The 16159-nt window shown below is 35.6% G+C and overlaps 1 protein-coding gene across 21 annotated transcripts in view; it reads right to left on the bottom strand.

The window, feature by feature from the left end:
• The window catches only part of PMS1 (PMS1 homolog 1, mismatch repair system component), a 206473-nt gene that overhangs the window by 124409 nt on the left and 65905 nt on the right, over nt 1–16159 (bottom strand). For 19 of the 21 annotated variants that reach the window (XR_007408808.1, XM_049106509.1, XM_049106520.1 and 16 more), the window contains one exon: nt 2192–2308. The exons of 1 other annotated variant lie outside the window; for it this stretch is intronic. Coding sequence is in view for 18 of the 20 variants with exons in the window: in XM_049106509.1 (XP_048962466.1) it covers nt 2192–2308 (117 nt within the window). In the remaining 2 variants the exon portion in view is untranslated. Of the gene's footprint in view, nt 1–2191; nt 2309–13265; nt 13338–16159 lie in introns of those variants that run through there. One more of the 21 variants, XM_049106526.1, reaches the window with a different exon arrangement.

Raw genomic sequence — 16159 nt, 5'->3', positions numbered from 1 at the left:
TTACAATTAATCTAATTTTGTGCTAGGAAGAAAAAAAAAGAGGAAGGAAAGGAATGGGGGATAGAAGGAAAGAGATGACATGGCATTTACTGAGAACTGGAGCAGTGAGCATGGGTGCCCTGTGCTAAGCCACCACTCCATGATGGCACTTGTGACTTCCCCAGACTCTGGGAACAGGACCAGGATCTTGATTAATTAATACTCAAGTGAAGCCTGACACTCAGTAAGCCCAGCCACAAACACTGAGGTCCCAATTAGACTTCCTATTCACAGAAAAAGATGGCATGGAGGAAAAAGACCTAAAGAGGAAAACCAAACCGACCTCCTAAGAAACAGATAATCTAAGGAACAAATAATTTAAAAATAGAAATAAAACTTAGTATCTCTAGAGAGATTCAAGATTTTGTATCCAAAAAAACAACAGAAAGTTGTAAAAAAAAAAAAAAAAAAGCAGTAAAATTTAAAAATGCCCTTGGAGGAGTGCCTGGGTGGCTCAATCAGTTGGTTGAGCATCCAACTCTTATTTCAGCTTGGGTCATGATCTCAGGGTTATGGGATCATGCCTTGCATCAGGCTCTGCACAGGGCATGGAGCCTTTTAACAAAAAATAAAAAATAAATGCTCTTGAAAATTAAACAAAAAGGTTTCCAAAAAATCCAGAAGGAATAAAAGAGTGTCAGATAGCTCCAAAAACTTACAGAAAAAAGAAAAGATGCAAAGCTTGAGAAAAACAGTAAGAGAAAAATGATCAAAGTTATGACAGATGAAAGTATATAACCCAGAGCTGAAACGGTCTTTCAGATTCAAAAGGTCTCACAAGTACGCAGCATAATAAGCAAATGAATAATAAAAGACACACACCTAGAGACACTCTTGAAAAGCTGAGAAACAGAAATGAAACATCCTAAGAACGTTCCGAAAGAAAAATACATATCAGCTAGAAAGAAATAATTAGAATGAATTCATCTTCCCATCAGCAACAATGGATATATTCAAACAACATCTCTAAAGTTCTGAAAAATTATTTTCAGTATTTTCAATCTAGAATTCTAGATCTACCAGGCTGTCAACAAAAGAAAGTGCAAAATATCATTCTCGTACATAAAAGTCTACCACTCATGCCCTCTTTCTGTGGAAGTTAACTAAAAATACATATGAGAAACTGAGAATTAAAACTAAGAATGAGGGCATGAGATATATGAAATAGTGGAAACAACTAGTATTTCTATGAAAAAACATTCCAGGACTGGGAGCTGTGCAGAACACCTGACATGTAATAAGTCCAAATAAGAAATTAAGTTCTAAATCTAATGTTTAAAAAAAAAAAGGGAACATTACATCACATACCTTCCTTAATGTCTGTTACCCAGTTACCCCTGTTCCCTTACCCCCTTCCCCTTGAGAAAAAGAAAATGGAACAGAATGAATTACCAGCTGTAACTAGAGTAAGTAAAAGAGCTAGGTTTTACTGCTGACATGATGAAGAAAATTTATTCACTTAAAAAGGAAAAAACAAAAAACCCAAAACCTAGGGAACCCCAGAAAAAGCAAAAACTTTGTAAGATAGTCCATATATAAAGCAAATAAAAATATGACAAACTTTGCACAATTGACAGGAGAACAAGAAAGTAGATTCCATTTAATTGGAACAACAGAAATATTCTCATTTGTATGGCATGGACACATAATATGGTTTCTTAGGAAATGCAATCCTAGCACAATACTTAGCTTGCAATTAAAATTATTTGTAGTCATAGAATATACTCCATGTAAGTTTTCAACTTTTATAATCAATTTTCAAACAAAAGATGGAAGACTTAAAAATGGTTATAAAAGAAAAGTTATTAAGCTTGATAACTTACAGTACAACTGACATTATCGAGAGAAGGAAGAGCAAGTAAAAGGGTAGGCATGCTCTTAACCTCATCTAGCATTATAGGAACTCAAGAAGCACTGTCTGAAGCTGAGAGACCAAGAAAAGGAAGCTGGAGAATATATTTAGAATGGGAGAGGGAAAACAAAGGTAAGAGAGTTCAACTCTTTATTTACATATTTTCTTTTTTAACCCTATACATATATTTAATTAAAATGTTATAAGAAAAACTTCTTGCCACCTCAACCCCACAAAAGAAAAATAGTTTGACAGTTTCACTGGTAAACCAGAATCACTACAGAGCATTTTGCTATGTACCTGTGAGTCTTCAGGGTGGTACTGAAACGGTTCCATGTTGCCCATCACGGCCGTCCCCAGAACAGCCCGGAGAGCCACCTGACGATCGGATACTCTAGTCTTCTGCCAGATAACTGCCTAGGGACAGAAAGATACAGGTAGCTTTTATCATACTTTAGATTTACTAAACTCAAGTACCTGTCCCATTGATTTCTATGTTTAGCATTCATCCCCAGCTTGTATTTTCAGTATCACTTAGAAGTATCACTTAGCACGGGCTATAAAGTCAGCCTCTGAGTTTTAGTGACTATCCATGTTATAGTATAAAACTTATTTAACTTCCCCCTAACCTCAGTTTTCTCCTCTCTACAAGATGACTAAGAATATTTATCTCCCAGAGTTGTTAAAAGATGAAAACATATGGTTTAGGCAAACAGAAAGGACAGTGCCCAATCCTAGACTTTATAGAGCATATCCTTCAGGGCATATTTAAATTAAATTGTTACTCTAAGTAAGGTATTACAATTTTATTGAGGATGGACAACTAAGCTATACGATTTCTGTTAATAGTTGAACTGATATAAAAAGTTAGTAAAAAATACTAACTGAACCTCATATACATAAACGTTGAATGAGCTTGGATTTCTTTCACTGGAAATATATAGTTAGGGTAGTTTAAGAGAATCATGGTAAAGAGAGACTGGACCAAAGTTTGTGAAGTGCACCATCAGGCATGATACACTGCAATTTGTTCAGGTAACAAGATGCAATTATAGTCAAATCTCTTGAGAAACCATCAATATAGACATAATTTGTTCATTCAACAAATATTCACCTGGCACCTCCTAAATCCTGAGAAAAATGTGTAAAGGACCAGGAGAAAACATCAATATTCAAGGGATCTGCAGAGGAAGAAGAGACTGAAAAGGAGTGGCAGTCACAGAGGCAGTTAGAGCTATAGGACACTCTGGTGCACAGAACAAGAAAAACTTTTAAGAAAGTAGTCAGTCATATATGACTAATGTCAAGAGACCAAGGTATAAACAGCAATGTAGCCAGAGTAAGACTTAGCAATCAGAAGGATGTGAGCAGTTCTAGGCAAGGAGAGCAAACGAAGCCAAATTTTAATGACTGAATAGTAATTACAGGAAGAACATAAAAAATCTGAACCTAGATAGCATTTCAGAAGGTTCACTGTAAAGTAAAAGCAGATAGAGCAATAACCAGAGGCAACTGTGGATCAAGGGTGGGTCTTAATATGACACACTTGAATCAGAAGTAGTGAAGAAGATGGGTGTATAAATAAGTAGGTTTGTAGATTCAATGGCTAGAGGTTAAGAATGTTCCTTTATTTTGTTTCCTTGTAATGTAGAAAAGTTATTTGTTGTGAGTGAAAGCACAGTGATTTAAATATCTGATTGTAAAGAAGGTGAGAGAGAGAGAGAGACTATGACTAGACCAGACTAGACTAAAGGATTCTGGCCAAATGAGCTCCTTTGACATGACCAGGAACCTATATAAGCAGTTTGAAGTACTAACAATATTATATATAAAAACAAAGAAAGGTGAAGTAAATGGATTCATGTTGTCCTCTAATTGTCATGCTGAAGGATAGAAGTGAAGGGAAACGGCCTTCTGGACATGGCAATTAGCACTGACTCTGCATGTTGAAGTGTATCATCTATAAACCACTTTGTTTTTACAATCTTAAAGACGAACCTGCTTCGGAAAACAGATGCAATACAACAACTACCGAACAAGACAAACTACGTGATATTTAGTGTAACAGGAAAACCTTTTACCTATTCTCAGGGTTTTATTAATACTAGTCAAATAGGACTTACGATTTATGAGGAATTTACTTGGCACTACTATTCTAGAAACTACTGTTAATTTTCACAACTATTTCACATAAGTTCTATTATCTCATTATAAAGAAAAAAACTGAAGCTCAGACAGATTGACCTACGCAGAGAAACTCAGTAGGTCAGGAAACCATGATTAAGAGCCCAACTTTTTTGGCTCCAAACTCACTATATTTTTACTCTGCTAACATCTCTCTCATCTCTAGTCGAAGACAGTAATAAGTCAAAACCAACACCAGACCCTAACTGGGAATTCTCAAAGACCAATGCATTTTCATGTATGGTTACCCTCCATGGCCATGTGATATACTCCCTACTCTCCAACTAACTTGAGGGTACTAATGCATTCTCAAACCAAAATTATTTTTAATCTATTCATTTAAAATAAAGATAAATATATTTCCTAGAACTATTTCCATAAAAATCTATTTTTAACAAAGAAAAGAAAATAAAAAAATAAAAATAAATAAAAAATAAAAAAATAAAAATAAATAAATAAATAATTGGGGTCCCCAAATCAAAGAAACTACACCAGAAAAACAGAAGTCTAAAAAGATTGGGAACTACTAGCCTAGCATCCTAAAATCAAAATATTTTTGAGCGCAGTTGTCAGTTCTAAACTTAATCTTATTATACAGATTGTTATACCTAACAATTTCTAAATTTCCAATAATTTTCACTCATTAATATGCACATAAATACAGATGTGCAGTAATTAGGCCCAAAGTATACAGCAAAAATGACAGAATTAGGAAAACAATTTAGGTACTGTTGTTTGATCCTAAATTTCACCTTTTCACTATTATGTATTGCTTTCAAAGTGATCTGAAGTAGAAAAAAATATATAAAGTACATGAAGAAATCAATGTATAAAAATAAATTATAAACAATGAAAAAATTGAGGTCTAGGTTCAATGCATATATTTCTTCTCCTTTTTTTTTTTAAGATTTATTTATTTGAAAGAGAGAGAGAGGATGAGCAGGAGGACAGGCAGAGGAAGAGGGAATCCCAAGCAGGCTCCACGCTGAGCACGGAGCCCAAAGTGGGGCTTGATCTTACGACCCAAGGCAAAACCAAGAGCTGAACACTATTACAAAACACAGTGGAGGCACTGTAGTAGAAACCTCAGTTTATGTCACATGGTGACTTCCTGTGCAGTGAGATCTGAAAGGAGTCTGCCGCCCACAACTCCTAGGACAGGCAGTGCCGACAGGACGGAAGGGCACATGCAAAGGCATGGAAGCACAGAGAATATGCACTGCTGGCAATGAGGCTGGACAGACAGGAGCAAGATCAAGAATAACTGATCATATTGTAAGAAGTTTACAGTTTATCTTATATGCAATGCGGAGTCACTGGAGAAAAAGCTAATTGGGAAAATGCCTGATCAGATATGGATGCTAGAAAGAGATCTCGGATTTTAAGGACATTATGCTATGTGAAAGAGTCAGAGGAAGACAAATACTGTGATATCATTCATATGTGGAATCTAAAGATAAACTTGTAAAAATGAGAGAATAAAACGATCGTTACTAGGGGACAGAAGATAGGGAGGCAGGACAGATACTGATTAAGGGTACACACTTGCAAAGAGGAGAAAGGAAGTCCTGGAGAGCTAATGCACAATACAGTCAATATTAACAACAGTATTGTATAATAACCATCAAACTTCCTGAAACTAGAACCTAATTACCCCAACCACTAAAAAGAAATGGTAATTATGATAGAGATGCTAATTATTGCTACTATGGCAATATAAATGTATCAAATTAACATGCTATATGCCTTAAATTTACATAATGTTACATATCAACTATATTCTTATAAAAAAGATCTTTTATAAGAATGAGTTAGTGAGAACTGAAGCTAAAGCAATATGGATTTTTAAAATGTGATTGCATTAATCCAGCGTAGAGATTCTCAACTTTTACCGAGGACATGCAAAATGGACAAAGTTCACGTTCACAAAACATCCCATAGACACCGAGGACTGTGTGTAATTCCTGGCACACTCGCTCTAATGCTACCACTTCTTCTTCCACTTACAAAAAGCCAAAATGAAATGCAAGTTAGTGAAAGTGACAATTACAGATTACTCCTCTAATTTTTTTAAGGTAAAACATTTGCAAGCTCTGGTACTTTACTAATATTAATACTGTGGCTGAAAGATACCTGGATGGCGCAGTAGTTAAGTGTGAACTCTTGGTTTTGGCTTGGGCCATGATCTCTGGGTCCAGAGACCGAACCCCACGCTCAGCACAGAGACGGCTCAAGACTCTCTCTCTCTCTCTGCCCCTTGCACTCAAATAAAAAACCCATTGTGGCTGAGACTCACTGGACGAGGTAACAGAATCAAACATATTGCTAAGAGGGAACGAGCACAGGGATAAACTAAAGGATATGAAACAGACTTGATGTGACTTGGTAACTGTAAGTGGAGAGGAAGAAAAGAATCAGGAATGTGACTGAGTCCCTGGTATCAAGAACAGGGTCAGGTACCCAATGGGACCAAATAAACAATCTGTGGACAGAGCGAACAGTTATAGAATATATTTTTCTGGAAAACAGTAACCCTAGAATTGAAAACTACCTATTTTTAAAAATTAAGACTGCTGGTTGTCACATCACTACATAAGCTAGAAATTATAGTCTTTGTCTACTCCTTTAAGAAATCCAAAGCAGCCTTTTTCTTTCATTTTTTAAAATATTATAGTTTGATATATAATTCATAAACCATACAGTTTGTCCATCCTAAGTGTACAAGCCAATAGTTTTTGGTATATTTACAGGGTTATGCAACCATCACAACTAATTTTAGAACAATTTTCTCATTCCAAAGAGAAACTCTGTACCCATTAGCAGTCACTCTCCATTCCCTGCCACCTTCACTCAAGACAACCACTAATTTACTTTATGTCTCTATAAGTTTGCCTACTTTAGGTTTTTCATATAAATGAAATCATACATTATAGTCTTTTGTGAAAGGTTTCTTTCATCTAACGTAACATTTTCAAGGCTTATCCATGTTGTATCAGTATCTTATTCCTTTTTTAATGGTTAAGAAATATTCCATTTTATGGGTATACTTTTCAATTATGTTGTTTCCACTTTTCGGCTATTATGAATGATACTACTATGAACATTTATGTACAGGTTTTTGTGTGAAATACATTTCCATCTCTCTTGGGTATATTCCTGGAAGTGGAATTGCTGGGTAATATGGTAACTCTTTTTTGAGGAACTGTCAGCATATAATTTTTGCATTTCCTGTGTGTGTGTTTGCATGTATGTGTGTATGAGCGTAAAAAGACAAAGAAGTGATGGCTTCTGATATTACAGCTGTTATTTTAAGCCAGTTAGTAGCTGGTGTTTTAAGGAACAATATTCAAAATAAGAGAAAGTAGGTAAGGTTCTGATTAATCTGCAACTGTATGGAATGAAGTATCCCTGCTTCATACCTTCCATATCACAGGTACTTTAAACAACGAACAGTTGAATAGTAACAATTTATTCATGAAAAGTTTATCTCTTTACAGCTATGCTACATCTCTAATACATACATGTAAATATATTTAAAGTAGTCAAGAAAATATTTCAAGAAAACTAACATTTTAAAATTCCAAAATTTCCTACACTTGAATACAGATACAAAGCCTGTGATAGTTCTAATGTAAACATTTTAGATTAGAGTGTTGCCTCAGGTAACGCCTAAAGATATAAATCTTAGCTGCTGCAAAGATGTTATTTCACTGCCTGACCTCTTGGGTAGCTAGTGCACAGAAATATAAAAAGATCACTTGAAGAAATGGGTTCTAAAAAAGCTGTCAAACATGAGAATCATTAAATGTGAAATTTCATTTTTAAATAAATACTGCTCCTGGTTTTAGAACATTATTTCACAGTAGGCAATTACTGCATCAGATTGAGGGACTAATTTAGGAGCATTTTCTAAATCAGCTGCAGTTGGGACAGCAATAAATGATTACAGAGGTCTGCCAACAAGTTAAATCCTTGCTATTGCTTAGGTAATTAAAGTTCATTTTCAAAAACAGAACCCATTATTAAAACAGTGGATTAAAAATTTTTAAAAAGTGGAAATTAAGGATCTTTATTTTAAGAAACTTAATTTTTAAATACTGTATTTATTACTTCAGCAAATAGTTTCTAGTTTGCTTTCTCCATCAATTCTATATTATTTTCTAAAACAGATATTTTCTTTCCACTTCCTAAAGTTTTGCATATATTTTGCTCCAAGGCTGAAAAGCTTAACATGTGCTAAAAATACACACACATACTCCCATATGTTTTCTATCTAGGTCACACAAAGTTGGAGCATCTGAATGTGCCAAGTAAGAATCTGACTCTAGTCAGTATGATGATAGTCAGTATGATGACAGTGCAAAAACACCTCAATAAAAAATATATTATTACATGCACATCAAGTAATTGATTGACATTAGCCAAATATATCTTGCCACTCTTCCTATTTCATTGACATATACTATTTGAAGGAAATGATTAGAGGACAATACTCAGTATTAAATTAGTAAACCTCAATCGTGAAGGCGATTTGTGATAGCAGGAAAGAGGAGGTCGCACAAGATGATGCACAATTAATTAAAAAGTGCAATGCTACTAAGACTGCCTGAGCAAAGGTGACTCCTTCTAGAATATGTAATAAAAAAGTATATATATTGGCCTAGAGTGCAAACTTTCATACAAATTATATGCACAGATATACTAGTAAGTTCACATCTGAATTTCTTTAAAAAAGCTTTCACTACTTCCATTACAATATCATCATTACTATTGTTAAAAGAATATCACATTCTATTAACATCATAAGCATTCATATGATTTGATTCTTGCTAAGCAGATTCGGACTTTTTTTTTTTTTATTTTATTTATTTATTCATGATAGTCACACAGAGAGACAGAGAGGCAGAGACACAGGCAGAGGGAGAAGCAAGCTCCATGCTGGGAGCCCGACGTGGGATTCGATCCTGGGTCTCCAAGATCGCGCCCCGGGCCAAAGGCAGGCGCCAAACCGCTGCACCACCCAGGGATCCCGAGATTCAGACTTTTAAAAAGGATCTATCTTGGTAAAATTTATTCAGCACAATTCTGATTTTAATCTCTTATCCCTACTTTTACTCAGCTCAAGTATCTCTTATTTTATATTCAGTTTTTGAAATAGAGTATACAAAACTAGTTTTCCTGAAGATTATAAAGAAATTAGTAACAGTAATTTCACCAACAGGCAGGGAGGCTTACAGGAGGTAGGCAGATAAGAGACAAAAATGAGAGTAATTTTTTCACTGTATCTTTTCATACTTTTTGGTTTTTGAACCCCATAAAGGTAGGGTTTATTTTAAAACTTAAATAAAAACTTAAAAACATAAAGTTAATTTTTATCAAACTTTCAAAAGGAGATTGTAGATTACTCCTTGTGGTCTTTAAAACAAGTAAGATTATTTCCAAGATTGGATTAATCTTATCAGAAATGTTTTTCTTGCTAGACCCTCTTTCTCCATGCTTTGCAACTGCCTTGAGTACTGAACCAGCTACCTCTCTTATATAATCACTAAACATAATTTGGCCCATCCTCCAACTGCAATGAGAATTATCTTATTTTAGTTTCCTAAGTGTTCGTTCACAACCTCCTTAGGAGCTTCTTCAGTATAACATGAAACCGGCCCCTGTAGGCAGAAGGCAGGAAGAGACCCCAAAGACAGAGGTAGCCCACCCCAGATTGGTAGGTAATGGTTTTAATAAGCAAGGGGACTCATGAGGCTGGTTTTGGGTGGCTGCAAGACACGTAGATCTATGCACCTACCCTCCCGAATTTAAAACGTCTGTATAAAGCCTTAGCTGGGTTGTCTCATACAATGTCTGTATGGTCTCAACAACACTTTACTCTCTCAAGGCTATGTCCTTGGAATAGCTCCCATTATGGGTATGGTAGGCAAGGCAGGCATTGGGGGAAGGTGGAATGGGAGGGGCCCACTGAGGAGCTACTGATTGTTCAGGGTCCAGCTCAAGGGTCAACAGGAGGTCATACACTCTTGATTACCTCCTCCAACAAGAAACTACTTATGTCCTTTGGCCACATGGCAAGAAGTCCACACTCGCATATAAGGTATACAACAAGGTCCTTTAGAATCTAGACCCAAGCACCTATCCAGCCTCATTTTCTATTTTTAAATACTGGCTTTCTCTGACCTCTGAGGACTCTTTGATCTTGCATGGCTTTTGAATGCCTCTGCCCAACTAGTCTTTCTCAAAAACTAATTTCTAAGGCTTCCTCCACTGAAAATCTTTTTGAACCCAAGATGCATTTAATAACTGCCTCCAGAATATCCATACTTCTCAATATTGTTTACAGAAAACCCTTCAGAAAAAAAAAAAAAGAAAAAAAAAAGAAAACCCTTCAGGCTGGCCCTTCTGATAAGCTCTTTCATCTTAGAACCCTGAAGCAATCATTACTTCCACCCATACTTAACTTTACAGAAAAGGTTATGTGCAAATCAAGCTGCTACTGCTTTATAGCACTATCTCATTTTGGCTCTTCCTCTTTGTTCTCCCACTGAAGAAGATCACTTTACCTATTAGTTTTGTTTTTCATGAGATTTTTCTTTTCCAAATTTGTTCATACTTCTAAATGAAGCTACCTCAACCATCTCTCCTGAAATGCAACTCCACCCTCCACATGGTTCTCTAGTTCTCTTTTCAGAGAAATAATGGATAGAAAATCCAGACTGAAGATCAATCAATAAGGAAATAGAGGACTTGAACAACACTACAGATGGACAGGCATGTACAGAACAATCCACCCAACAGCAGCAGAATACATATTCTTTTCAAACTCATACAGATCCTTTTCCAGGATAGACCAAGTGTTAAGACAAAACAAGTCTTCAATTTAAGCAGACTGAAACATACCAAAGAATTTTTCTAACCATAGTGGAAAGAAACTAGAAATCAGTATGAAGAAAAGTGGAAAAAATTCATAGTATGGAGAAATTAAATAACACACTCTTGAACAACCCTGAGACAGTGTTTTTGTCTTGAAACAAAAAGAATATTAGAAAATACCTAAAGTAAACAAAAACACAACATACCAAAACTTACAGGATACAGTATAAGCAGTACAGTTTATCCATAACAATAATGCCTACATTTAAAAAGATGTCAAATAAACAACCTAACATATACCTCAAAGGGCTAGAAAAACAACAAACTAAGGCTAAAGCTAGCAGAAGGAAGGAAATAAAGATTAGAGCAGAGCAAAATAAAACAGAAAACATAAAAACAACAGAAAAAAAAAAAACTAAGACTTGGTTTTTTGAAGAGAAACAAAATTGGCAAATTTTTGGCTAGAATAAGAAAAAAAAGACCCAAATTAAATTAGAAATGATGTGATATTTCAACTAATACCACAGGGAAAAAAAATCATGAGAGACTATATGAACAATTACAAGCCAACAAACAGGATAACTGAGAGGGCTCAACTCCTAGAAACATACAACCTACCAAACCTCTATCATGAAGAAAGAGTAAGTCTGAACAGATTGTTACAACTAGTATAGAGATTGAATCAATAATCAAAAACCTTTCAACTAAGAAAGCCTAGGACCAGATGGCTTCACTGGGGAATTCTACTAAACATTTAATTAAGACTTAACACAAATCCTTCCCCAACTCTTCCAAAAAAACTGAAAGAAGAAATGCTTCAAAACTCATTTTACGATTCCAGCATTACCCTGATACCAAAGCTAGACAAGAACACTGTGAAGAAAGAAAAGTACAGGCCAATATCCCTGATGAATACAGATACAAAAATCCTCAACAGAACACTAGAAACGGAATCCAACAACTATTAAACAAATCACACACTAATGGGATTCATCTCTAGGGTGCAAGGGCAGTTCAACATATGGATTTCAATTAAGGGAATATACTATATTAACAAAATAAAGGATAAAAATCACATGATTGTCTCAAAAGGTGCAGAAAAAGCATTTGACAAAATTCAACACTTTTCATGATTAAAAAACAATAAAGGAATAGAAGGAAAGTAACACCACATAATAAAAGTCATCTATTAAAACTCCATTATAACCATCATGCTCAACTGAAAAGCATTTTCTTTAAGATCAAGAGTAAGACATGGACACCTATTCTTGCCACTTCCATTCATCACAAAACTGAAAGTTCTAGCTAAAGGAATTAGGCAAGAGAAAGAAATAAAAGGTATCCAAAATCAGAAAGGAAGATGCAAAATTGTCCCTGTTTGCAGATGACATGATCCTATAAATGAGGAAAACCCTGAGGACTCCATCCAAAAACTGTTAGAGCTTAGAAATTCAGTAAGATTGTAGGACACAAAAATCAACATACAAGGGGATCCCTGGATGGCTCAACAGTTTAGCACCTGCCTTCAGCCCAGGGGGTGACCCCTAGGGGCCTGGGATAGAGTCCCACATGGGTCTCCCTGCATGGAGCCTGCTTCTCCCTCTGCCTGTGTGTCTGCCTCTCATGAATAAATAAATAAGATCTTTTGAAAAAAAAATCAACATACAAAAAACAGCTGTGTCTATACACTAACAATGAGCTGAGAAAAACAATTAGAAAAACAGTTCCATTTACAAGAACACCAAAAAATAAAATAAAATAAAATACTTGGCAATAAATTTAACTAAAGAGGTGAAAGAATTGTACATTGAAAACTACAGAACACTGATGAAATAAATTAAAGATGACAAATGGGAAGGCATCCTATGTTTATGGATCAGAAGATTTAATATTAAAAAAAGGAGATTTAATATTGTTAAAATGTCCATACTACCCAAAGCAATCTACAAATTCAATATAATTCCTACCAAAAATCATAATGACATTCTTTACAGAAAGAAAAACACTAAAATTCATGGAGCCACAAAAGAGCCAAATCAATCCAGAGATAAAGAACAAAACTGGTTTTCAAAATATATTACAAAGTTTCAAAATATATTACAAAGCTACAGTAAGCAAATAGTATGGTATTGGCATAAAGACAAATACAAAGGATAATGGAAAAGACTAGAGAGTACAGAAATAAATCCACACATATATGGTCAACTAATGTCTGACAAGGGCATCAAGAATACACAATGGGTAAAGGAGAGCCTCTTTAATAAGTGTTGGGAAAACAATATCCATATACAAAAGAATGAAACTGGACCCTTACCTTACATCATACACAGAAATCAATTTAAAATGGATGAAAGATTTATATATAAGATCTAAAGCTGTAAAACTCCTAAAAGAGAAGATGGGAGAAAAGCGTCATTGACACCAATCTTGCCTATTTCTTTGATAACACACCAAAATTTTTGCACAAGCAACATAAGAAAAATAGACAAGAGGGACTACATCAGCACTAAAAATCCTTCCTCACAGCTAAGGAAGCTATCTCAACAGATGAAAAGGCAACGAATGAAATGGTAGAAAATATGTGCAAACCATGTATCTGATGATCCATTGCAAAGTATATAAGGCATTCCTACAACTCAGTATGTATGTATGTAAGTATGTATTTATTTAAAGATTTTATTTATTCATGAGAGACACGCACACACACACACACACACAGAGAGAGAGAGAGAGAGAGAGAGAGAGAGAGACAGGCAGAGGGAGAAGCAGGCTCCATGCAGGGAATCCAATGCGGGACTCGATCCTGGAACCCTGGGATCACAACCTGAGCTAAAGGCAGACGCTTAACTGCTGAGCCACCCAGGTGTCCCAACAACTCAGTATTTAAAACACTAATAACAGAACTAAAATATGGCTAAGAACTTGACAGACATTTCTCCAAAGAAGAAAATACAAATGGCCAACAGATATATGAAAAATTGCTCAATCTCACTAATCATCAGGTGAATGCATATCAAAACCACACTGAGAATACCACCTCACACTTGTAAGAATGGCTATTATCAAAAAAAAAAAAAAAAAAAAGACAAACATTGGGAAAGATGTAGAGAAACTGGAACCCTTGTATACTATTTATGGGAATGCAAATATTATGGAAATAGTATGAATGTACCTCAAAATATTAAAAATAGAACTACCACATGATCTAGCAATCCAATCTCATGCCAGAGTATTTATTCAAAGGAGCTGAAAGCAAGGTCTGAAAGATATTAATATTAGCACTCTCAGGTTCGCTGCAGCACTATAGCCAAGATGTGGGAACAACTTAAATGTCCACTGATGTATATATACTGTATTTTCTTTACCCATTGATCCATCTGATAGAATATGATTCAGCCTTAAAAAAGAAGGAAATTCTACAATGTATGAGCAACATGGATAAATCTTGAAGATACTATGCCAGTTGAAATAAGCCAGTCACAGAAAGACAAATACTACAGGAGTCCATTTATATGAGGTACTTAAAACAGTTAAATTCATAGAATCAAGAATTGTAATGGTAGTTATGGGGGAGGGTGCTCTGGCGAGGAGGAAATAAGAAGGTACTACTGAATGGGCATCAAATTTCAGTTAAGAACAATTTAAGAAGTTCTTTCTAGAGATCTGCTGTACAACACTGTACCTCTAGTCAACAATACTGCATTGTACACCCAAAACATTAAGAGGACAGCTCTCAGGTTAAGTGTTCTTAACAAAATAATGTTTAGAAAGAGAAAGAAGAAAAGAAAAGAAAAGAAAAGAAAAGAAAAGAAAAGAAAAGAAAAGAAAAGAAAAGAAAAGAAAAGAAAAGAAAAAAGAGAAGAGAAGAGAAGAGAAGAGAAGAGAAGAGAAGAGAAGAGAAGAGAAGAGAAGACCAAATCTACAGATTCTGAGCTTCCAACACTCCCATCAGCTGGCTTCCTGGTATTTCCTGATGGTCTTCTCTTCCCATGGATCCTATTATATTAGGATAAATGTCCCAATAATAATATTTTTCTAATTTTGTGCCTCCTTTTAGAAAACAAGCAGTAAGTCTTAAGGCTTACAATTAATAACCAGCCTAAAACTTATTAGCTTTTCTTTCTTCATTGACTGGTTAACAAAACCTCTGTGGATGAGGTAACAATAACTTCACTTTAAAACTTCAATTCTGGTTCAATTATATTATATTAGTTTTTTTTAGAGTGAAATCAAAATTATGTCAGAGTATTACACATGAAGGTAAATAGATGTTAAAAGTGAAAGTCAGATACACTCATCCAGGGATAAAAAAAAGGGATGTTGTCTTACCATTTTCCCAACAGCCTGTAAATTAATCAGATATCCTCAAATCTTTTTTTTTTTTTAAAGATTTTATTTATTTATTCAGAGAGAGAGAGAGAGACAGAGAGACAGAGAGACAGAGACATAGGCAGAGGGAGAAGCAGGCTCCATGCAGGGAGCCCGACATGGGACTCGATCACGGGTCTCCAGGATCATGCTCTGGGCTGAAGGCGGCGCTAAACCGCTGAACCACCAGGGCTGCCCCCTCAAATCTTTTCTATTCATTTTCCACGCAGTCAACCAGTTTCATTGATTCTTCCTCATAGACACACTCTGCTTCCTGTGTCCAATGTATTTATCCTGATTCAGTACCTGGACTTTTGTTATAGCTTAAAAGCTCTCCTAGAATTCTTCTGTGCACACTACTCCCAAACTAATTGTTAGTTTACTTGATCAAGTCACTTCTCTACTCTCAATTTTCCTTTTTTTTTTTTTTAAAGAATATTTATTTGAGAGAGAGAAAGAGAGAGCGAGCAAGAGAGCACAAGCAGGGGGAGGAGCAGAGGAAGAGGGAGAGGCACGCTCCCTGCCATGCAGGGAGCCCCAGTCGGGCTCCATATGGGGCTCCATCCCAGAATCATGACCTGAGTCGAAGGCAGATGCTTAACTGACTGAACCACCCAGGAACCCCTCTACTTCTAATTTTCTATGGAAAAAGGAAAACAAAAATGATTCAGCTTAGCATTCGAGACCCTTTATAATCTAATCTCAAATTATTTTTCACTATCTTCCTCTACTCCTGATTCACCTAAATTGACTTAATTGCCTCCAGCTGTGCTCTGCACTTACCTACTCCTTCCTACCTTCTATGTTCACACTATTTCTCTACCTAGAATGATCCTGATC

This window comes from Canis lupus, chromosome 37 (assembly GCF_003254725.2).
Source record: "Canis lupus dingo isolate Sandy chromosome 37, ASM325472v2, whole genome shotgun sequence".
NCBI classification, from domain to species: domain Eukaryota; kingdom Metazoa; phylum Chordata; class Mammalia; order Carnivora; family Canidae; genus Canis; species Canis lupus.
The sequence above is the reverse complement of the archived record's forward strand: the minus strand, read 5'-3'. Positions and strand labels throughout refer to the sequence as shown.